At 39.2% G+C, this 24,954-nt stretch overlaps 1 protein-coding gene across 1 annotated transcript; it reads right to left on the minus strand.

The window, feature by feature from the left end:
- Positions 1-1,955: 1,955 nt before the first annotated feature.
- BEND6 (BEN domain containing 6) lies at positions 1,956-24,884 on the minus strand. The gene is made up of 5 exons (XM_065886193.1): positions 24,765-24,884; positions 18,402-18,579; positions 4,980-5,200; positions 3,258-3,450; positions 1,956-2,083 (listed from the first exon to the last, which is right to left on the minus strand). Exons 1-5 carry the CDS (start codon positions 24,882-24,884, stop codon positions 1,956-1,958), a joined length of 840 nt encoding a protein of 279 aa, XP_065742265.1.
- Between the last annotated feature and the right edge of the window lie 70 nt (positions 24,885-24,954).

The raw sequence follows: 24,954 nt of genomic DNA on the forward strand, positions 1-24,954 counted from the left end.
TGCGGTACACGGGCCTCTCACTGTCGTGGCCTCTCCTGTTGCAGAGCACAGGCTCCGGACGTGCAGGCTCAGCGGCCATGACTCACAGGCCTAGCCGCTCCACGGCATGTGGGAATCTTCCCAGACCGGGGCACGAATCCGTGTCCCCTGCATCGGCAGGTGGACTCTCAACCACTGCGCCACCAGGGAAGCCCTACCTTTTTTCAATTTTATTTAATGCTATCGCCAGGTGATTTGATAACACTGCGACTGGCTGGTACAAGCAAAACTGATATAAAAACTTTTTAACTTCAATTTCTTCAATACTCTGCTGACTTATCAGAGATGAATTTCATGCCTACCCTCATCAGCCTGGGATATAAAAAAGGCAGAGGTTAGGATATTAAAATGTTTTGCAGAGCTCTGAAATACAATGTGCTCCAGAAGACAGCCCTATGACCTGGAGGTCTGGTTACATGGCATTTAAACAGGGAACTTGGCCATGATACACCAGGACAACTGGATAGCCTGGCATCAAACTGAGAAGTTCTATATATTCAGTATACTGTGATAACCCATAATAGAAATGAATATGAAAAAGAATTTTTATATATGTAAAATTGAATCACTTTGCTGTATAGTAGAAATTAACACAACATTGTAAATCAACTATACTTCAATTAAAAAAACAAAACAAAAGAGAAGTTCTAAGGGCTCATTTAAGCAATTATCTCTTAACTGGCAAGTTGTGAGATTCACCATCTACTGAAATTTTTAATCCCTTGGGGAGGAAAAGGATACAAATATGTTTATCTTTTATAAATCTTCAGGTCTGTCTACCAGTATGCATGAGCCAAGAGAAAGAATTCCCCTTCAGCTGTTATAAGTAGGTTTTTTGGTTATTTTGTTCTGTTCTTTTTAAGGAAGAGAGACTATTATTGACCCTCAGCAGAGGTAGCCTTAATTGAATAGTAACATACTAAGGGACCCTCAAGGAGGATGGGGCAGTAGTTAAAACAGTGGGTGGGGGTGGGGTGGGTCCATATCCTATTTAAAAGATGGTCAGAAGAAAAAGACAAGTGACATGGTCTCAGGCGAAGAGCAGGCAAAATGGAAATCAAAGATAGAAGTAAAGAAAATGGAAGGAAAACCTGCCCTCATGTGTTTATCATATACGTCTGTTTATCAATTAAAATATTAATAGCGCAACAATGCATATTTGTCATATATTTTCCATCAAAATAAAGGAGAGGAAGGGTGAGGACAGGTGGAATGGCCAGGACTTTGAGTTGCTAAAGCAAACACAAAGTTCCTCATCACAGGCTTGCCTAAGGCAGGGCCTGACCATAAAGTGTATTTTCTTTAGAACTCACTGAAAACAAATATTTCTTCCTTTTAGTATTTTAATACAAACATATTGGTAAAAATCCTTATCAAACAAATACAAACTATAACAACTGACTTAAAGATTTAAAGACGTTGAGAAGCAGGATGGGGATGGTAGAGTGCACTAATGTACCTCAGAGACCTCCTAAAGGTCTGTATTTCCCTTATTTTAGAGAAGCACTTCCTAAATTGCCACGTGTCCCTCCTTTGGCTGCTTTCTACCCCTCCCCACATGTTAACATGTGTTGTGTGAAGAAAAAGAAAACCTCCTTAGTGAAACACATTTGGAAAACACTATACACTATATGCCCTTCTTAGAGATTTCTGGTGCACTTGGGCATATTTAAAGGGCATCAAAATATTTGAGAGGCTCTGGGAAAGGAGAATCCGTGTAACTGACTCAGCATTTCCCAAGTTTAAATCCCCATCCCCGTCCCTACCTTCACCCCCAGGAATACTCATTAGCATCTCACAGGCCTCTAGTCTCCTCTAGTAGAGTGTTTGGGAAATGTTATTCCATAGATACAAGTATTGTGTCTTCTTGCTACATTGAAAGGATCGTGAAGATTTACAAGACTTACCGAAAGGATCTACTTAATATCCTGAGAGTTCAGATTTTTGCTCAAATATGGCTTCTTGGTACAATTGTTTAGCTTTTGCCCTATCATTCTCCTAATTGAAACATCATCTGTGTTGGGAAATAATTGTTTTGTGATTCCTGTAAAAACAACAACAAAACACAGAAAAACACTTTGTCAGAAGGATGTAAACTCACAGATGCAGAGAACAAACCAGTGGCTGCCAGTGGGAAGGGATAGGGGAGGGGTGATATTGGGTAGGGGGGTAAGAGGTACAAACTACTATGTATAAAATAAGTTATAAGGATATATTGTACAACTGGCAATATAGCCAATATTTTATAAGTATAAATGGAACATAAACATTAAAAATTGTGAAATACTATATTGTACACCTGTAACTTATATAATACTATACTTGAATAAAAATAAATTGATTAATTTTAAAAAACCACTTTATCAGGCCTTTGCATCTTAAGGTATGAACTGAAATAAAACACCAAGCAATTCACATTATAATTTTGTCTCTATTTTGAAAAAGCAGCCCAACACCCATGAGATATTTAAATAGATGAATCTGTAGGCAGATTTTTCAAAGCAAAGCAAGAGATAACAAAAGTCTATATCATAAACTGAGAGCATATGTATATGTCTTCCTATGGTACCATTCAGCTTTAACCTTGCTGCTTGCTCTGAATGCTAAGTGCCCTTGATCCAAAATGCTGGGAATTTATATTTACCCATTCCCAACATCAGTTGAAAAAAGCAGATTCTGACTGACTCTTTTCCAACTAAGAAATGATGCACTATTAAAATATAGAGAGCTGTGATTCAGTGAGTCCTTAAATTTGTTGGATATTTGCAAAAAAATTACTTGATAACCTAAATTTTTATATTTAAGGAGGTTAATCAACTTAAAAACCATAAGTAGGATGGTTAAATTAACCTCTGTTTTTTTCTGAGTAAAAGATAAGGGATATTTCTAACCAAGATAAGAAAAAGAAAATAAGACATAAACTGTTACTAAAATTTTTTTGGAAAGGATTTTGAAAATTTACTTTTCTAAAGCTATGAATTTTATGAATCCAAACTTTTCAGTGATATAAAATTCATTATTATTTTAATAACCATTTTTAATGTAAAGTTTTTATACAAAATTCCCCATATATCATAAGAGGTTTAGGCTATCCTCAGATTTTTCTTTCATAGAAAAATAAACTTGAAGAATAAAAAAGATAATGAAAGAACAACTTAAAGTTGAATGGTAAAATAATTTCAGATTCATGTGACAATATAAAACAAACACATTATCACCTATGATTTCTTGAACTTCATTCTGATTCATAGCTGGTTTCACTGCCTTGTCCCTTGAAGTAGAGGATTTTGCCCCCGTCAGGCTGTGTGTGGCCATGTATTCATTTGTGTAGAGCACTTGCATTAAATCATTAATAAACTTCTGAGGCTTGCTCTTGTTGCAACGGGCAATCTGCCATTTTTCAATCTTGAACTAAAAAATTAAAAATAATAATTGAAATAACTGAAAAAGGAAAGGAAAGGAATATCTGAGGAATATATTACTCATTGAATTAATACAGACCAGAAAACAAAACCAAGTCTTTAAGGTGATGTATGATACTTTTAATATATATTGTACATTTCAGGGGTTAGAGTTAGATGTTAACTTTGAGATAATTCCCAACATATATGAGGTATTTGTTCTAGAGTGTATACAAATTCTTGTCATGTAATCTGGATTTGGTGCTTTAAGGATTAATCCATACTTAACATTTCCTACTAAGCATGGTAGCATAATAATGGCCCACTGACAATATTCACATCGTTATCTCTGTAACCTTTGAATACGTTACCTTATATGGGAAAATCAACTTTGTACGTGTCATTAAAGTACCTTGAGATGGGGAAAATATGCTGAGTTATCCAGGTGGGTCCAGTCCAATCACATAAGCCTTTTTGTTTTTTTTTTTACACTTAAAATTTGTGTACTTTATTGCAGGTACGAATATGTATATTTACATACACATATAACTTTATGTTTATAAATATATACACACAGTATCTGGTACGTAGTAAGCACACCATAAATGTTAATAATAATAATGAAAATGGCTAACATTTATTGAGCACTCACATGAGCCCTTAACTGCAGAAGAGGGAGGCAGAAAGAAGACACAGAGGAAGGAGGAGAGAATAGAAGAGTGAGAGGGCTTTGCCTGCCCTGACTGGCTTTGAAGATGATGGAAGTGGACCGTGAACCAGGGAAGGGGGATGCCTCTAGAAGCAGGAATGGCCTTCAGTTTATAGTCGACAAGAAAACAGAAAACAGGGAACTCGGCTCTAGAACCATAAGAAACTGAGTTCTACAGCAACCCCCATGGACAGGAAACAGATTCTTCTCCAGAGCCTCCAAAAAGGAGAGTACCTGCCAACACCTTGATTTTACCGCATTTCTGACCTGTAGAACTCTGAGGTGGTAAGTTTGTATTATTATAAATCACTAAGTTTGTGGGAATCTGTTACACAGCAAAGGAAACCGGTACACTAAGATTCAAATATTCTGAATGTTAGATAGTGAGCATTTAATTACTGCTCTTGAAGGTATAATTTCCCAGACCGATTCTAACAAAACTTGTATTTTTAGCTTCTATTTCTTGATTAAGAGAAGTCGGGAAAGTAGAAGAATTGTGTTCTGCCAGCATGTACAGCCTAAAATTCACCTTGTCTCAATGATACAGTTTTATAACCTTTAATGCATAGTTGTCCTTCTGTCACTGGTTTAAGAATTTCCTAGTTTAATAACTTCATTGTTGTCCACCATTTGACTTTAATTTTCTGAACTGGATATTCATTTCACAAACATTAGATTTATTGTAAAAGACTGTTTTACGTAGTCAGAATATTATGATTGACCTAAAGTTACATAAAGTGATCTGATAAGACAGTGATTATGTTGTACAGTAATTTTAATTTTGTAAGTAACTGTATCCCAGAGAAAGATGCGATGGTCTTCCAGCTGACCTGTTTCTCGTCCACGTGATGCTCCTCCTCAGCTTTCAAGGAAATTGGTGAACTGTAATTAGAATTAGAATTACTACATGTGGAGGCAAATGAATCTGGTGAGGAGTTATCTGTTGCTCTCCAGAGGGTGGACGCAGACGTGGACAGGGTTCCTCCACCCTTGAGCAGGGCCTCCGCCATACCAACCAATTCTTCAAACTGGGTGACGGCCTGTGGTAAAACTAAAATGGCAAGAAAAAGTAGTACTTTACAAATACTTGGCATAGCAGCATAGATACATATTTTCTATGATGTGTATATGCATAGAAGTATGTAGACCAAGCTGTTAACACTTGCTATCTTTGGAAAATAAACATGGTAAGAAGAATGGTTGGAACATATTTACTTTTTTTTTTTTTTTTTGGCGGTACGCGGACCTCTCACTGTTGTGGCCTCTCCCTTTGAGGAGCACAGGCTCCGGACGCGCAGGCCCAGTGGCCATGGCTCACTGGCCCAGCCACTGCGCAGCATGTGGGATCTTCCCGGACCGGGGCACGAACCCGTGTCCCCTGCATCGGCGGGCAGACTCTCAACCACTGTGCCACCAGGGAAGCCCTAACATAATGTTTTTAAGACTTGATTCTTTTTCTAATTGCTAATGATGTTATTTGAAGGTGTTTAAGGAGACATTACTGATTCTATCACCTTCCATCAGGCCAGTTTAAGTGACAAGATAAAATAAACCGTTTCTCACAGATTGAAATAAATTTTCTATGGCCTTAGTGCGTGATTTGCCAGGGAGTCAAAGGCCATCAAATTAGTAAAAATTCATGGCCACAGTTCAAATCTATGTGTTCACATATTAAAGATGGATTTTGGTAGTCAACTGAATGTTCTCTTTGTTCCTTTTTTTAAATGGAAACTTACACATTCAAAGCTTTCATGCCTCCATGTTAAATGGTCTTCTCTTGTTATATCTAGTTTCTTTCCTAAGGACAAATAACATTTTGTTGGAGTTGGAAGACACCTTGAACCCTGTGTAATTCAACTCCTCACCCTATGGTTGCGGGTAATGCCTGCTGGAGAGGTGAAAAGACTCTGAAACTTTTTTGTACTTTTCTAAGCATATTATTGAGCTATATAATCTTTGGAATAATAGCTGATTGGAGACCTGAAAATCAGACATATTGATGACATGTCCAAATCAATACATTTAGTACTACGTTAATAGAAAAAATTTAAAATCTGCTAAAGAAGAAAATCTTATTTTATATTTTTTCAATTAATATTTGCTAAGCACCTCTCATGTGCCAGACAGTTGTTCAATCAGCAATTATTTATTGAGCACTTAATAATATTAGACATTTATCTAGCTTCTACTCTGTGCCAGGCACTATTCTGGGAACTTTACTGATGTTCATTTGTTTACTCCTTATTGCAACTCTCTGAGATAGGTATTATCATTACCCGCAATTTACAGATGAGGACAGTTAGGCAACGAGAGGTTAAATAACCCATCAGGGTCAACTCAGTGAAAAGAAGAGGCAACATTCAAATTCGGACTTTGCCAATTCCACGCTATAAACTTCTATGTCATGCCAACTCTCAACATTTGCCCACCACTCTGTTAGGTGCCAGGGATGAGACTGGGAGCAAAACCAGATGTGATCCTAGACTCTTGGAACTAGGAGAGGGTGGGGGGTATTGTTTACCTAACCATGCTGTGTGTAAAAATTTGGCCCGCTCAAAGAAGGTCTGGCCACCTGTCCTAACCGCCACCCACCACCCCCCAGTTCCTGAGAAGTAACCTCTCAACCCTTGACTTTCCCGAGCGATAGCAGGAGTGTCTTTGTTATTCATGGTGAGCCCCTTAGAACACACCTGATTTATGTTTATGCTAAGGAGTTTCTCAGGGTGGGGACAGTCACACCCAATAATCTTAGGGTAGGAGCTGGCCATAGCCAGAAAGCCAGAAAGACCATGTGGGCAATCAATCAGTGAATCAATCATGCTCACGTAATGAAGCCTCAGTAAAAACTTTGGACACCCAAGCTCAGAAAGCTTCCTGGGTGGACAATCCTCTGTGCATTTTGTTGTAACATATAAAGACTAGTATGTAATATATCCTGAGGACAGAAGTTCCTCACTTGGAAACTAACCAGACTCTGCCCTATGTGTCTCTTCCAACTTTGCCTGGTTCTAATTTTTATTCTTTCCCTGTAATAAATGTAACCATGAATATAATAGGTTTTGGTGAATTAAATTTCTCTGGCAAATTACTGGACCTGAGGGTGGTTTTGGAAAACCCCTAAACTTGCAGTCAGTATCAGAAGTCTTAGAAGACTTGGCAGTCTAGAGGACTGTGCCCTTAACCTTGCGGTTTGGCTAACTCAAGGTGCATGCAAAGAAGTAAAAATCACAGTTGTTAAGGTCACAGAGGAGAGGCAAACAGCCTAGAGAGAGAAGGGCCACAGAGGGCTTCTCTTAGGAGGTCAAGATTGATCTGAAACCTGAAGGCTGAGCAGGAATTAAATAGCCGGAGGGAATGAGGAGGTCATCAGAAGCATAGGAGACATAAGTTCTGTATTTGAGGAACTGAAAGAAGGCCAAAGCTGGAATGTAAAGAGAAAAAGGGAATTCTGCATTAAAGTGGGGTTTAAAGAATATTCACTGTTTTTTCTGATAATGAAAGTTATACATGTTCATTGGAATATATCCTTCTTGCCATTTCTATTTTTGTATATCTCTATCTATATTCATGTATTTTCTTTTGCATAATTAGGACAATGCTATATGCATAGCATTGTATCATGGTTCTTTTTTCCAATTAAGACCATAAATTGAATATTTTACCTATTTTATTAAATCTTGGAAAATATGATCTTTTGATGTCTAATTTGCTTAGAATCAAAGTCAAGATCTTATGTGAAGTCTGAGCAGAACTTAAGTAGGTAGAGGGGGATGAGTTTGACAAAAGGATATACCCAATTAGCTCACACTAATATGTTCGAGATATAGAACATTTCTGTCCACCCAGAAATTTGCCTCATGTTCCTTCCAAATCAGTCCCTGGACTCACCTCAGGGGAAACCATTAATGTGACTTCTTTAGTCAGAGACACGTTTTACCTGTTCTAGAATTCCATATGAACGGATACAAACAGTATATTCTCCTTTTTTTGGTCTGACTTTTTTGTTGTTGTTGTTCTGCATAATGTTTTGAGATTCATTCATGTTGTTGTGTCAGTCATTCTTTTTTCAGGAGGATGAATATTATTTTTATTTTTTATTGAAGTATAGTTGATTTACAATGTTTCAGGTGTAGAGCAAAGTGATTCAGGTATGTGTGTATATATATATATATATATATATATATATATTCCTTTTTGTTGCTGAGTGATATTTCATTACATGGATACTCCACAATTAAAGTATCCATTCATCTGCTGATGGGTTATTTTCCACTTGAACACACGACTTTAAGGATTTCCTAATATCTCAAGGTATTGATGTCCTCTAATTTATTCAAATGCTCCTTTTATTCTTTTTGGAATTCAGGTTGCTTCCAATTTTTCTTGATTACAGACAAAACTCTTATGAACCACCTACCACACACATCTTTATATGCATCTCTGATCGTGTCAATGCTATAAATTCCTGAAAGCGTAACAATAGGCTCAGAGGTATAAATGTTTCCAAGACTCAGTTAATGTCATTGAATGGCTCTCTAAAAAGAGTCTTCCAACTTAAATGCCCACTAGCAAGGTAAGAAGTCAGCCACATCACTGCATCATCAACAAGAAGTGTTCATTATTAACAACAATATTCACTATTTTGATAGGTTAAAATTTTAGTACAATTATTTAAATTGTAATTATTGCAATTATTTGATTATTGTGAAGTTGAATACATATTTATTTGTTTATTGATTATTTGAACTTATTCTATGAGATACCTATTAGACCAAAGAATGTTAGTACTTTTTAAATTTTATGATAGCTTAGATGGTTTTTGTAAAGTGCTTATAGGAATGCCTAGTGCATTATAAACACAACGTATTAGCTATTGTTATTAATTCCCTTATTCTTAAGCACTTTAACTTTTAATTTGTCGTAAGTTGCAATTATTTTTCTTAGAGTATTTTAATTTTAGTATGTTTTAAATGTACACATTTACAAAATAGGTAACTAATAACAACCTGCTGTATAAAATAAATAAATAAAATAAAATTTTTAAAAAAGCACACACATATTTTTAGTTTTTACTTAATTAAAAGTAGCAGTCTTATGGAAGCAAACTAAGTGTCCATCGACAGATGAATGGATAAAGAAGATGTGGCACATATATACAATGGAATATTACTCAGCCATAAAAAGAAACGAAATTGAGTTATTTGTAGTGAGGTGGATGGACCTAAAGTCTGTCATACAGAGTGAAGTAAGTCAGAAAGAGAAAAACAAATACCGTATGCTAACACATATATATGGAATCTAAAAACAAAACTGGTCATGAAGAACCTAGGGGCAGGATGGGAATAAAGACACAGACCTACTAGAGAATGGACTTGAGGACACGGGAAGGGGGAAGGGTAAGCTGGGACAAAGAGAGTGGCATGGAAATGTATACACTACCAAATGTAAAACCGATAGCTAGTGGGAAGAAACTGCATAGCACAGGGAGATCAGCTCCGTGCTTTGTGACCACCTAGAGGGGTGGGATAGGGAGGGTGGGAGGGAGGGAGATGCAAGAGGGAAGAGATAGGGGGATATATGTATATGTACAGCTCATTCACTTTGTTATAAAGCGGAAACTAACACACCATTGTAAAGCAATTATAATCCAATAAAGATGTTAAAAAAAAAAGTAGCAGTCTTTTCCTTAGTTCTTTTCCTTAGTTCATTCATTTACTTTATACTTAGCAAGTCATTCAGATCAGTTAAATATTCACTCATATATTTCATACAGCTTAAACATCTTTTCACAAGTAAGTTTTTTTTCTCCCTGGATATATTTTTTTCTAACTTTTAATGTAAAAATTTAAACACATACACAAAATAGTAAACTCCCATGTACCCCATGCCCTAGTTTCCAACTCATGGCCAATCTTGTTCCACCTGTATCCCCACCCACTTTCTTCCCACCTCCAAAATTACTTCAAGCAAATCACAGGCATCATTTCATTTTATCTGTAAATATTTCCGTGTATATCTCCAAAGGTAAGAAATTTAAATATATATATATATAATATATGGTTATATATATATATATATATATATAAAACCATAACACCATTGTCACAGCCAGAAATACTTAGCAATAGTTCTCAAATATCATTTAAAAAAAAAACCAAACTAGCAAGTGTTCAAATTTCTCTGATTGTCTCGTTTTTGTCCTTGTTTTTAGCTTGTTTGAATCAGAATCCAAATAAAGTCCATACATTACAATTAGTTGCTGTCTCTTTTACAAACTATAGGTTTCCTTTTCATCTCCTAGTTTTTTCCTTGCAGTTTATTAGTTGAAGAAACTGGGTCCTTTGTCCTGCAGTGTTTCCCACAGTCTGGATTTTGCTGATTGCACCCCTAAGGGGGTGTTTAACATATTCTTCCCTGTAGTTAGATCTAAAGGCTTGATCCGTGTTTTAACTTCCAGCAGGTGGCATTGAATGCATGGTTACCTTTTGTTGCGATATTAGCGGTCACTGATGATCACTGCCTAGATTCATCAGGGGTTGCAAAATGGTGATATCCTAATTCTTCATTTAGCTAGAATTCTACCAAGGGAAACTTTCTCTCATCAACTATTTGGCTACCCTGAGGTTCATTTCATATAATAATGGCAGGATAAATGCTTGATTTTTCAGTCTGTATTTGCCAGTTTTCAAAATAATGAGTTGGTTCTTTCAGATGGCCATTAAATTTTTTCTCTTTTGAATGAAATCATGCATGTAAATATACATGATAACCAGTTGCCCTGATCATTATTATTGATGCTCCAATAATAATGATCTTTAGCCAGTGGGAATCTCTTCCAGTTGACACATCCACATGGTCTTTGCTGACCTCCTTGCTTTCTGGTAGGACAAGATTTTCATCTATATTTCCTGTTTGAGGCTCCTGACAAATCTTGTCCATTTCCTGTGCAAGTTCTGGAATCAGCCGTTTCTCCAGGGAACCCCAGCTCCCTTTAGTGGGGACCGGTATTTCAAGGCCACACCCAAGTGCTGGGAGTGCTCTTTGCTATTGGGTTCTTGTTTCTAGGCCTCTTCGGTGAACAGTATTAGAATATACATATTATTAATTTTTAAAGATAAAAATTCATCCTGTGTCAAAACCAGTACTCATTCAAATTCAGAACATGGAGTTTTAATTTAAACTGTACAGTTATGTTTTTAGTACGTCACATGGTGTGAAATGAGAACCTAACTTAAACCTGCCCCGCCCCACCACATTGGAATATCAGTTTTCCCAGCACCATTTGTTGAATAATTCATCCTTGTCCTAAATGGCTTGCAGGCACTCGCTATGTAAATTGTCAGGCCCATTGCAAATGGAAAATGCAGGACTCCTTGTTCAAAGCTTCTTCAGAATTTTAATATGGTGACAGTATTTTTAACCAGTATGTGGGGCCTTCCTAGGAGTAGGGCCCGGTGTGACTGCACTGGTCATCCTACAGTGATAAGCAGACACTATATGGCACTCACCTTACCAGGTTCTGCTCTGAATACTTTACATGTCACCCAGGGAAGTACTTTTATCATTTCCATTCATCTCACACTCAGTTACACAGCTAGTAGGTGGCAGAGCCAGGATTTGAACCCAAGTGACTTGGCCCCTGTAAACCCATGCTCTTGTCCTCTGTGCCACAGGGGCTCCAGGACATTTCTTCCCTGTATGGGAGGTATTATCCAGGGATGTGTGTTCTGTTCCATCGACCTGCTGGCTCTTATCCTAGTAAGTTGCTTTTAATTATCAGAACTTTATATGATTTCATGTTGACAGTTATGCCCTCAGATTCTTTTTCAGAATGTTCTTAATTGATTTTGCCTATTTATTCTTTCAGGTTAACTTTAATATAATTATTGTCAAATTACCACAAAAATAAAAATCAAAACAAAACAATTATGGGCATTTGATTGGGATTCTAGTCAAACTGTGAGTTATTTTGAGATGAATTGGCATCTTCTCATCTATGAATTTGACGTCTCTCTATTTAGATTTGTGTATTTCTCCATTGACTTTTTAATTTTTCATCATAGATCCTACACATTTCTTGTTAGGGTAACTAGTAGATATTTTATAGTTATTTGTAATTAATGTGTAGATTCTTTTTAATTATTTTTTTTAGGAATAAAACCAGGAATTTCTGATCTATAAGGAAATTACTGATTTTTTTTTTAAAAAAATGGTAGCTATTAGATTTGGGGCACCTATTATGTACTAGGCATTTATTATTTTTTAAATACAATAAGGCTTATAATGAAAAATAGCAGTCCTCTGCCCACCGCTCACCACCCTGGATTACCTACTACTCCTAGAGGGAGAACTTCTGATCCACTTACCTGTTTCTCTGGTAGTTACCTTCATAGTGTTAAATAATAATAAGCATATACAACTATTCTTTTATTTTTTCAGATTCATATAATTATTTATTGACTTTCAACTACGTAACATGACAAGGCAGCCCTCTTTCAACTCCTCCCTCAGCCACACAGAAACACACACACGTGGTACCCACATGTGCAAACACATACACACTCTTCTTCTCTCCATCATCCCAGGATAGTTGTAACACAACTGCTACTTCAATAAATACTGTGCTTACATTATTATAGTGATGTAATTCTCAATTCCTTTCCTTTAAAACATGACGTTTTTCCTAGAGTTAAAATGATCTCATTTTTGAAAGCTTGCTTATTATTATTTAACTGTTTCTCTGACTTAAACATCTCAAAACTTCCTACCAGAGGTGTAAAATCTCCTTGCAGTATGTTTGATAGATGACATCATGTCATCTATCAATTTCATGTTTTTTTCAGTGATCTCTCTCCTGTAACCCCTGTACCTGTCCACCTCTAGACCAGCTGCTTCCAGGCTACTGTGGACCTGTCACCCTGGAGTATCCCGTCACTATTATTCTGTGGCTACATCCTGTCCCTCTCCTGTACCGGACTACCTGTTTTCTGATTGACTTTCTAGATTCACTCTCTCATTTTGAAGGAGCACACCCTCCCTCAGCTTTTGAAAAAGAAAGCACAGGAAGTACATTGAGACTTCATAAGTAGGAAAATATTATCATTCTGCCCTCACACTTGGTTGATGGTTTCACTGGGTATAGAAGTCTAGGTTTAAATCATTTCCCTTTAGAATTTTAAAGGCATTGCTCAATTATCTTAGAGCTTCCAGTGTTGCTGGTGAAAAGTCTGATGTCATCTGACTCCCATTCCTTAGCGGATAACATTGCTTGTTCTCTCTGAAAGCTTCTAGATTTTCCCTTCCTGGTGTTCTGAAATTTCACACTGTCATGGCTTAGATAAGCCTTTTTGCTTTTGGTGGTATCTTTTTGATGTGCACACAATAAACTTTTACTAATTACTACTTCAGTGATTCACTGGTTTTACTTTGGCTATTTCTGAAACTTTGACAGCTTTCTACTATATTTAAATGAACCTGGGCAAAACTTAATTGATTTTTCCTTCTTTACTGAAATCTCATTAGTTAATAGAGTGGAGTTTTCGGCTGAGGCATTGTTTTCCCTGGGTGTACATTCATTCTTTACAAATAGTGATAATTTAATACCCTTTTGTACAATAGACATACCACTTTTTTCCTTTTATATCTTATTGTGCTGGTCAGTTGTGGTCCACAAGATATGTTTCAAATGTTTAACACATGCACGTAGAGCACACACATGTCTGTCATTCTGAATGTCTAGAATGGCATATACATTCTGCTATTTTTCTTAGTTAGCAGGCTTTATAGACAGATAAACAGCTTTGCTTCATAGTTCAAAGAGGAATATTGCTGAGGAAAAGTTAACTAACCACTCTGCACTCTTCTCTCAGACCCCTTTCTTATTTGGATTATACATTAAATTTCAACTTTCTGACATCTTCCTAGTTCCCAACTGTAGCTTCACAAGGAGGCCTACTATGGCCATGTTATTTTAAACTGTAAAACACCCCCTCTCCCTCAAATCCCCATCCTCCTTTACCGCTCCTATTTTTTCCATAGCATTTATCACTAGCTAACATATTGTATAATTTACTTAATTTTACTTAATTGTTATGTTTCATGATTTTGACTGCTTGCCTCACTGGAATGTGAGCTCTGTGAGAGTGGCGATCCTTGTTTTGTTCACTGGGTTTTCCTAGGTACTTAGAGCAGTGCCTGACATATAGAGGACCTTGTAAATATTGACTGAAAGAAGAAATGCATGCATGAATACTGCAGTGGCAGTTGGCAGTTCCTGACTCTTCTTGTTGCTTGAAGTCTAACCAATAGCCAACTTTACTTTGGTTTCTAAGGGTACATACTAGTGTGTGTGCATGCAGGGGGGCAGACGATATTAAATACAGAATTGAGGATGTAGACTTTTAAGTGCCAAAGAGGAAACAAAACGGGAAGGGATAAAAAAATGTTGCAGGGGGAGAGAGGTTGAAAGTTTAGATGGAGGGAGGAGGTCAGGGCAAAGATGAATTTACAGTGAAGATTTGAAGTACGTAGGGTGCAAACTATGTGGATATCTGGGGAAAGAACATCCCAGGCCAAGGGAACAGCCGGTACAGAGATGCCGACATCAGGTCACGTCTGATGTCTTTGGAGGGAAAGCAAGTGGTCTGGTGTGGCTGGATCACAGAGAAGGATGGGGAGAGAGTAGAAAACAAGGCCAGAAACGTATGTGGAGGGGAGGTGGCCGGATCATGTAAGGACTCAAAGATCATAAAGCCGACTTCAGTTTTACCCCATGTGAGGTAGACGTGCACTGGAAGGGTCTGCAGAGAGGAGTGATGTGAGCTGGCCTACATTTAGCAGGATGTTCTTGCTGCTGTGTTGAGAGTGGACCACACAGTAGCATGAGCAGAAGTGGCAACACCAGTGAGGAAGCCACCATGATAACCTGGGTGAGAGATGCTGGTGGTTTGGACCAGAGTGGCTGTAGTGGGGGTGGTACAAAGAACTGTATTCCAGAGATATTTTGAAGGTGAAGCCAGTAGGATTTGCCAATGGACTGAGTGTAAGGTGTAAAAGAAATACAGAAATACAAGACAGCATCGTGGTTTTTGAGTTGAGAAACTGGAACAATGACGTTAGCATTAACCGAGGCGAGGAAGAAAGAGAGGAGCAGGTGGCAGGGGAAGGGTGGGAATGTGGTCGTGGGTAGTGGTGTTTGTCTGAGATGCCTGCCAGTCTTGTCAATACACAGTTAGCCCATGACTCTGGAACTAAAGGGAGAAGTCCAGGTTGGAGATAAGTCATAGTTATTGATGGATTTAGCACCATAGAATTGGATACGATCCCCTATGGAGTGAAAGCAGATAGAAAAGAAAGAAGTCCAAGGACTGAGCCTGGGGCATCAATCAAATATTTAGAGGATAAGATGATGAAATGAGGCAGCCATATAAACTGAGATGGAAAGCTCAGCAGTGGAGGAGGAATGTGGTGCCCTAGAAGCCAAGGAAGGAGAGGTAGCCAAGGTGTCAGATGTAACAGGACACTTAATGTGATCCTTGAGAAATGACCTTCGGGGTTAGCAACATGAAATGTTATGGGCTGAATTGTGTCCCCCCCAAAAAGAGGTGTTGAAGTCTAACCCCCAGGACCTTAGAATGAGACCTTATTTGGAAATAGGGTCTTTATAGATGTAATCAAGTTAAAATGAGGTCATTAGAGTGGACCTTAATCCAAAATGACTGACATCCTTATAAAAAGAGGGAAGTCTGGACACAGAGACAGACAAGCACACAGTGAGGTCATCACATGAAGACTGGTCTTAATGCTGCCTCAGGCCAAGGATCAAGCAGAAGCTAGGAGAGAGGCCTTCCCCAGCGCCATCAGAGGAAGCGTGGCCCTGCTGACACCTTGATTTTGGAATTCTGCTGTTTAAGCCACCCAGTCTGTGATACTTTATCACTGCAGCCCTAGGAAACTAATACATGGAGGTCATTGGTGATCATGAAAAGAGATGTTACAATGGAATGACAAGGACCTAATTGAAGTGGGATCCAAAGGGAATAAGAGGGGGAAAATTGAAAACAGTGTATAGGGTCAACATGTAAGGAGTTTTCCTACAAAGGGAAGGAGAGAAACAGGGTGGAAGGCAGAAAAGCAAATGGCCTGAGAAAGGTGGTGTTTTTTTTGGTTTGTTTGGTTTTTTTAATGGGAGAAATAATTGTATGTCTGATGCTAATGGGATGATTCATTAGAGAGAGTGGGGAGGATCTCTGGAGTTCTGTCCTTGATTAGCAGAAAGAGGACGCATAGATGGACATACTGTCTTTGGCTGGACAAGAGGACAGGTCACTCATGGGTGACAGGAGAGGAAGTGGAGGTTAATACAAGCACAGGTGCAGGGAGCTGATAATCTTTTCACATCCTCCAAGTTCTCCGTGAAGCAAAGGCATCAGCTGAGAGTGAGGATATGGAAGGTGTGGGAAGCTGGCAGAGAGAGGAGAAAATGAAACAGCAACTCCAGAGTGAGGGACAGAGAGAAACTGTTCATAGTGATGATTCTTTTCATATACTATTTTTTTAATTTTATTTTTTGTCTGTGCTGTGCGGCATGTGGGATCTTAGTTCCCGACCAGGGATGGAGCCCGCATCCCCTTAACTGGAAGCATGGAGTCTTAACCACTGGACTGTCAGAGAAGTCCCCTTCATATACTATTGAAACTGATTTGCTCCTCTTGCATTTAGAATTTTCTCATCTAAATTTATGGAAAAAATAGATCTAATTTTCTTTTGGGGGGGGTCCATGTGTCAAGTTCTGGTGTTAATAAAAACAGAGACAGAATCAATAACGATGATTACTGAGCACCTATCATGTATCAGGCCCTGGTAAAGCATTTCTTCCAATTATCTAATTTAATCATCTTGGCAAGAAGGACATGAGAGATTGGCTCCACTGTGTAGATGAGGAAAGTGAAGCTGGGGCTGAGGGCAGGACAGTGACGGGGCCAAGGCTTACAGCTAGTAAGCAGGGTTGGGATTCAAACCAAAGTCGGTGACTTCAAGATCAATACTCGAACCAGCAATGTATGCTAACTTTATCAACTAGCTTTTCATCTTACTCTACGTTCTGGAACAGATGATATAAAAATAAGAACAATCTGTTCTTCGAAAATTGCAAAAACCTCACCAGGAAAAACCATCAGTTATAAAGATGCAATATTTAAAGCGTAAAAAATAAGGAGAGAGTGGCTTGTTGGTGGAATAAACATCTTATTTCCATTCATGTGTGCCTGTTTCTACTTAAAACTAGGAAGCCTTCAATTTAATCAATATCTGTAGGAACTCATCTGAGCCATTACTCTGTCAATCTAGCTCACCACAGTGTTCTGTCTCCTACCATTTCTGCCTCCCCAAATATTGTGGAATTGTCTTCTTTATTTCCACAGCCATTGCCCTAGGCAAGGCTGCCATCCTGTTAGTCCAATGACTGTAATACCTTTCAAAAGTGGTTCTCCCCGGCTCTCCTTTCTGTGCCCCTTGTACTCATTTTGTACACAGAAGCCAGAGGGATTTATTTTTAAAATACTCTGTGTATTCACTGTTTTATAACAGAATGCTGCCCCACATAGGATATATTGCCAAATATTCAGCAGTACAAAATAGTGCATGATGCCTAACTACAAATGGAAAACATAATTTAAAAAAAATAAACAAACACAATATAGGATTCTGCAAAAAGGTATTATTCCAGGTTGTTTTTAATTTTCTTGGGCCTGTCTTTCCCCTTTATGTCTTCAGTGGAATGTGATTATTTTCCAAACCACTGCTCCCAACCCCAAACCTGAAATTTAATATGTGGAATCTTTAATTCCAGTAAGTCTATAAGAGATCACAACAGGCCCCATTTTCTAGTGCTTTCCTTAGCAGAGGAGAATGAGATAAGTACATCATGAACCCCTTGACATATTTGTTGTCTTACTGATCTTTTCTCTCTAAGCCTATATTAAACACTCAATAAATATTTGTTGGACAGTATTAAATGAATATGACATTTGGTATTTTGTAGGAATGATCTAAAATTTTTTAATCAATAAACTAGAGGCTTCAAAAGAGTACATCCATATTAAATTATGTAATCATAGATTTTCTTAAAATGTGGTTTTTGATTTTTTTTCTCTAAGGTACTGAGTTTTTCATTCTTGACAGCTGATTTCAATACTTTCCCTCATCAAGTATTTTTCCTTTCATCTAAAAATGTCAATTTTCTCTAAGTTTACCTTGAAGCATGACCAAAGACTGTCGAAGGCGGCTGTTTTCTTTCCGGATGTTTGTTAGTTTTTGTTTCAGGCCTCTTATTTTTGTGCACAATTCCTCCTTCGACAATTCTGCTAGAGGCTCTTCATCCTCACTGGAGCTCTCACCGGGCAGAAAGGCATTTCCCGAATATGGGTCTCTCTAAAATACAAGGCAGGCACAACAAAAGCATCAGGGCAGCTCCCGTGGTTTATCCTGTGTTCTGGATGCTGCTGGGACTTAATTAGACCTACAGGCTCCTGCTTTTCCAGGAGGGGAGCTGGGCCCTTGCGAGTGATCTAGCCTCAGCTTGGTCCTCCACTATACAGAAGAACTCAGAATAAAAGAGGACATCAAAGTTTCACGCACACGTCTCTTTCAAAACAGTGATCAGGAGCTTCCCTGGTGGCATAGTGGTTGAGAGTCTGCCTGCCGATGCAGGGGACACGGGTTCGTGCCCCGGTCCGGGAAGGTCCCACATGCCGCGGAGCAGCTGGGCCCATGAGCCATGGCCGCTGAGCCTGCGCGTCCGGAGACTGTGCTCCGCAACGGGAGAGGCCACAACAGTGAGAGGCCCGCGTATCGCGAAAAAAACAAACAAAAACAAAAACAAAAAACAGTAATCAGGATTCTGACTTTCAGCCTAACTTCAATGAAAAACACAAAGTAGAAAAATAGTATAACAGAGTAGAATCAACCAGACCACCATTCAGATCTTTGTAACTCATCTACGTCCTCCATTTCTCTACCGACACCTCATCCACAGCCTCTTTGTTGAGACTATGCCATGAGGCTAATTTGGGGGTTTATTCCATCAGAGAAAGGAGAAAGATTTACCCAGAACAAAGCACTGACGTCTACCTTTTAGTTTCAAAAATATTTTTTAAGGACAGCAGGACAATAGTCCAAAAACGTATGCCTTTGAGTCATAAAACCCAGGCTTTGTTGAGGCAGAAAAGAATTTTCTCAAATTACTAAGCTGGCCTTTATATTAATCCAAATCTGGAAAATTGGAGCACAGAAGGAAATTTATAAAGATCCAAATCTAGAAGCCTGGAGTATCATGCTTATAAAAATAAACTTTAGGGCTTCCCTGGTGGCGCAGTGGTTGGGAGTCCGCCTGCCGATGCAGGGGACACGGGTTTGTGCCCCGGTCCGGGAAGATCCCACATGCCATGGAGCGGCTGGGCCCGTGAGCCATGGCCGCTGAGCCTGTGCGTCCAGAGACTGTGCTCCGTAACGGGAGAGGCCGTGGCGGTGAGAGGCCCGCGTACCACAAAAAAATAAAAATAAAAAAATAAACTTTAGAAGAGATAAAGGCACATGTACACCAGAACACAACATTGTGAATCAACTACACTCCAATAAAAATTTTGAAAATAGAGAGAGATCAAGAAAGTTCCTGCTGAATAGGAAGCGAAGAGACCTCCTGGGGCCAGGCTGAGGAGCAGGAAGGACAGAAAGTCAGATTCCAGTGTCTGCTCTTCCTGCCCCGACCTTTGTGGGGAAGAGAGGTGGATCAACAGGGTCAGGGTAGATGATAGAAACATCCAGATGAATGAGGGGCAGTCCCAGGGCAGCAGGGCCGGCTCCGTGCTTCTCAGCACATCATAAATGCCCTAAAGGGGCCCCATGTCCAGCAACATCAGGGCAACACGGCGCCTTCTGGGCCATGGATCAGAAATGGACAAAATTGGTGTCTGAACAAATGGACCAGAGACAGTGTCCAGACTCCCCAGAGCTCATGCAAAGCAGCTGGAGAATCCAGAGGATCCCTGTGTCCCGGTCAGGAACTGGGTAAGTGCTGGGGGAACTGGTGAACAGAGAGGCTACAGGGTGCCAAAACCTTACAGAAGATGGCAGCGGGTCCCAGCACAGCAAACATCAGCAGATGGTGCCAACAGAACCCCCTGGGAGCTGGAGGGAATGCTGTGCCTCAGCAGTAACGGTACTGGACACTAAGGAAACAGGCAGAAGACTTAGAGCCTGGGCAGAAGACCAGCAGTCCCTCCCCAGATGCTGGATGATATGTAAGACTCCTCAAAACTTGAAACACTTCCCAGGAAGAAAACAGGAAGTGGAGGAGAGTGAGAATCTAGTCTCCATTGAGACTTAAACCCTGAAGTGACTGAAACTATACTAACACCTCAAAGGGATTTTAAACACCAGAACACTCTAACTGGGCTTCCCTGGTGGCCCAGTGGTTAAGAATCCTCCTGCCAATGCAGGATACACGGGTTCGAGCCCTGGTCTGGGAAGATCCCACATGCCGCAGAGCAACTAAGTCCCTGCGCCACAACTACTGAGCCTGTGCTCTAGAGCCCGCGAGAGACAGCTACTGAAGCCCGTGCACTTCTCCTGTGCTCTGCAACAAGAGAAGCCACCACCATGAGAAGCCCGTGTGCCGCGACAAAGAGTAGCCCCCTCTCCCAGCAACCAGAGATAAGCCCATGCGCAGCAACGAAGACCCAATGCAGCCAAAAATAAAATTAAAATTAAAAAAAGAAAGAACACTCTGTAATTCACTGTCAATGGACAAGTTCAAGCTTTCCCCCCTCCCCCTTTTCTTATCTAGCAGGGATGGAGAATTGAAAGCCAGATGAGATCAGTTATAGAAAATACAATTATATTTTTGTGTGATCAGTAATGTATATATTCAACCTCACTCCTTATTTTACAAGTATACAAATCTATGTATGTATACATATTTCATTATTCCACGTGTGTGTGACATATATAATATATATAATGGTAATGAAAATTACTATTGTTCTATGTTGGCAAGTAGCTAAAGTACTCATGCTAGATATATAAATCTTTAATAAAAAAACATGCATTTGGTTAAGTAGAAACAAAATATTTATTTAAAAAAACTGAAGGATGCCTATTGAGATCATAGTTCTATGCAGAGTAATTGGGAAAAATAGAATATATGGTCTAGTTCTTGCAGCAATTTCCCACAAGAGAGAAATGAAATCAAGCATAAATCCATTTATAAGCATCATTGGAAGACAAAGTTAATAGACAACAGATTGGGATAAGATATTTGCAAAATCTAAAACCACACGAAACTAATTTCTACAGTAGATATGGTATATGCACCAATCAATAAGAATGGAACAGGAACCCACCAGAATCGACTAAGAAACCCAACAGAAACTATAAAAACTCAATAGAGAAGTGAACAGTGGCAGAGACTGCTGGCTATCACCAGGTATTTGTTCTCCCATTCTTCTACAGTAATAGGTTTTTAGCTCAGCAGATAGGTGTCAGCTAGATTACATTTCCCAGACTTCCGGACAGCTCAGTGTGGCTATGTGACTAAGCTTCCGCCAATCAAATAGGAGTAGAAACAATGTGTACCACTACTGGGTCATGACCTTAGGAGGAATGGGCTGGCCTTCTCCTGCCTGAATTCTATTTTTGTTGGCAGAGACGAAGGCATGCAGGTGGGAGCTGGAGTAGTCACCTTGACCCAGAGACAGAGGCTGTGTGTTCAGGAAGGTAAATGAACAAGATAAGAGGGATCCTCAACATTTTGGCACTGCTACAGCAATCAGGACTGCTCTTGCTATTATGTGAAAGGGAAATAAACTTCCATCTTTATACGCCACTGTGATATTTGGGTCTTTGTTACAGCCTTTACAACATGCATCTTAACTAATGCAGATTTTGGTACCTAGAAGCCGGATACCCAAAACTTGACATATGTTTGAATTACTTAGAGGTCAGGTTATGGTCAAAAAGAGCAAAGGTATAACATGCTGGAAGATTGTTGACTCTTGTTAGACCTTGGTGATGACACATTTGGTAAAACCGTCACGGGCAATGCCTTGGAAGGCACACCATGTGCTTACTGAGACTGGAAAAAGAATGTCTGTGTGTATCAGTGATTTCTTGTCAGTGCTAGCTAGTTTGCAGAAATGGAAGGCTTTCTCCTTCCATCTGCATTTAGAATGTAGCATGCAATTTAAACTGAGTCCAGTAATGTTAAATCTTCAAGGTTTGAAAAAAATGAATGACGTCTACATCTAAATTGTAAGAGATAAGAAAAAAAGCCTGTGAACTCAAGGCTTTCGCAAGAGCTTCTCTTTAAGTGTTCTCTGCCAGACACTGAAATCCATCCCAACGGTAAGCCTCAGCTTCAGTGCATTACCTTCAAGCTTTTTGTTTCATATGGCAATTAAGTCACTGCCAAAAGTTGGAGAGAAAAGAGGCTGAGCAGCCGTAATAAAAGAGGAGAGGTTTCAGGCTTATTTATGACCAAATAAGATCTCTGGCTGTAGCTACTTGCAATGAAACCAAACAGAAAGAAATAGTCTGGAAAGTTATTAAGTTTTTGAGAAACACAAGTTGCAGAAGAAACCATACTACTGGCCTGCTAGAGCAGGTGACTATTTTGCCCTCAAGGAACCACCGGACAACCCTCCCCCTCCAAAACCTGCACCAGCAAATTGAAACAAGATATCATTTTCTCCCATCAATTGCCAAATATATGAAATAAGGACATAAATGCTAAGTGTTGGCAGGGAAGCACAACATGGAATCCCTTATGCACTGCTGCTGGGCATGTGGACTGATATGGACATTCTGGAAAGCAATTTCATTGCCATATGAAAGCCATTACTCACCCTTCTAAGTGTTTATTCCAGAGACATTCTCACGCTGTTTCTTAAATGGACATGTATGCGGACATTTATTTTGTCATTGTTTGTAGTACCAAGATGCTGGAGGAAATCTAGGTTTTCATCATTGGAGGAAAGGATAAGTAAAATGATGCTATGCTTTGTTAGACACAACGTATCATATATAATAGCAATATAAATGTTAAAAACAGTGCTGATTGAAAAATCAAACAGATTGAGCTATATATTATGATACCAATGTACTACTAAATGATGTGTGAAATGATGGAGCCATAAAGTTGTACAGGGCAGCGTGATTTGTAAACAGAAAAAGATTGGAAACAAGCCATATCCATGCTAGGGGACAGTGGGTGATGATGTACAAAAGAGAAAATTCTTTGTATACTAACGGAAAGATTGTCAGAATGCATTAAGTATAAAAGCAATGTACAAAGCAGCCTATCTAGCAAGTTACTTTTTGTGCAAAAGAGGGAATAAGAATATCTATATTCATATTTGCTTTATTTGAACAAAGAAACAGTGGGAGGATAAACAAGAAAGCCATAAATGTGGTTACATGTGGTAGGGGGCCAGGAGTCAGGAACAGGGCGGGTGGGGACAGCTGTGTGGGAGACTTTTCACACACACGCTATGTAGATATACAGATATATAATTTTTAGGCTTTTGATTTTTTTATTACTCAAAACTTCATTTTAAATTTAGCTTTCTGACTCTGTGCTTGTGCCTTCAACACTTTCACAAGGATTTTCTGCCCCTCCGTAGGAAAGCATATGTGACCGGTCATGGATGTGCTTAGCAGACATGGACCCACCATGGGCCCGGCTGACATGTTTCGTTTCAGGAAACCTCATAAGAACGTTAGGTCTCACAGCAACAACTTCTCAAAGTCGGCCTGGGCACATTCCACATGCAGATTTTGGTGCTTTCCCAACCTTCTGGGTTTAAGAGTAAACAATTCTATTGCCAGGGGTTCGGGACAGCCTCATTTTGTCAGAGGCCGTGTTGTGGGGCAGCCTAGGATGTGCGGCATGCCAGATGCTGGACCGTTCTCAGTGCCTCCAGACACTATCCCAGGAGAGTAAAATATATTCTAAACCATGAGAATGTACAGTATGTATTTTAAAAATTAAACGAAAATACATGCACGTAAGCACTCCATGTATTACAAAGACACACAAATAAAAAATAAAGGATAAACAGGTGGATAGTTTGTCCAAAGTGTAAGAGGAGAATGGGAGTGGGGAATTCAGATCAAAAAGGAATAAATGAATAAATACAAATAAGAAAGGGGCCCTGGCCAAACCTGTGATGAGGATGGGCTGCAAACCGGAGTCAAAAAAAAAAAAAGCAGTAAATTCTAGAAGAGGTGTTCCAATTTCTCCAGTGGTTTTGGGAGGAAAAGAATATTTTCTGACAGTTTGCTGATCTTTAATGTCCCAGGATATCAAAGAAAGTTTGGACAATGTATAATTGGCCACACTTCAATAGAAGCTGGTAAAATGGCTTGTGAATATGTTTCTAATTCAACTTGCTTAACGTTAGAAAGAGAACATGAAATTTTATTCCTTCAGTTGAATAAAGAATTAAAGGGAAGAATCTATGAATACAAGAGGGGGAAATGCACTAATAAATTGTGAAAAGAATTATGGAATTATGGCAGAGCAAGGGAAGAAAGTACCACCACAACAACAGCACACCAACCTGCCCTTTATCCAGGTCACTGTTCGCATTCTCTGAGTCCATCGTCTCCGTCCTTTTCCTCTTTCCTTTTCTAAGAGCTTGGGTATTGGTAATTTCCTCTGTTTGCAAGATCTTCTGCATTTTCTTAGTTAGTTACCAAAGGTTTTCTGAAATTGTAGGAGGAGGGAATGCCCATGAGATGGTGCTACTC

The sequence above is a fragment of the Phocoena phocoena genome, chromosome 10 (genome assembly GCF_963924675.1).
Source record: "Phocoena phocoena chromosome 10, mPhoPho1.1, whole genome shotgun sequence".
In the NCBI taxonomy this organism is placed as follows: Eukaryota; Metazoa; Chordata; class Mammalia; order Artiodactyla; family Phocoenidae; genus Phocoena; species Phocoena phocoena.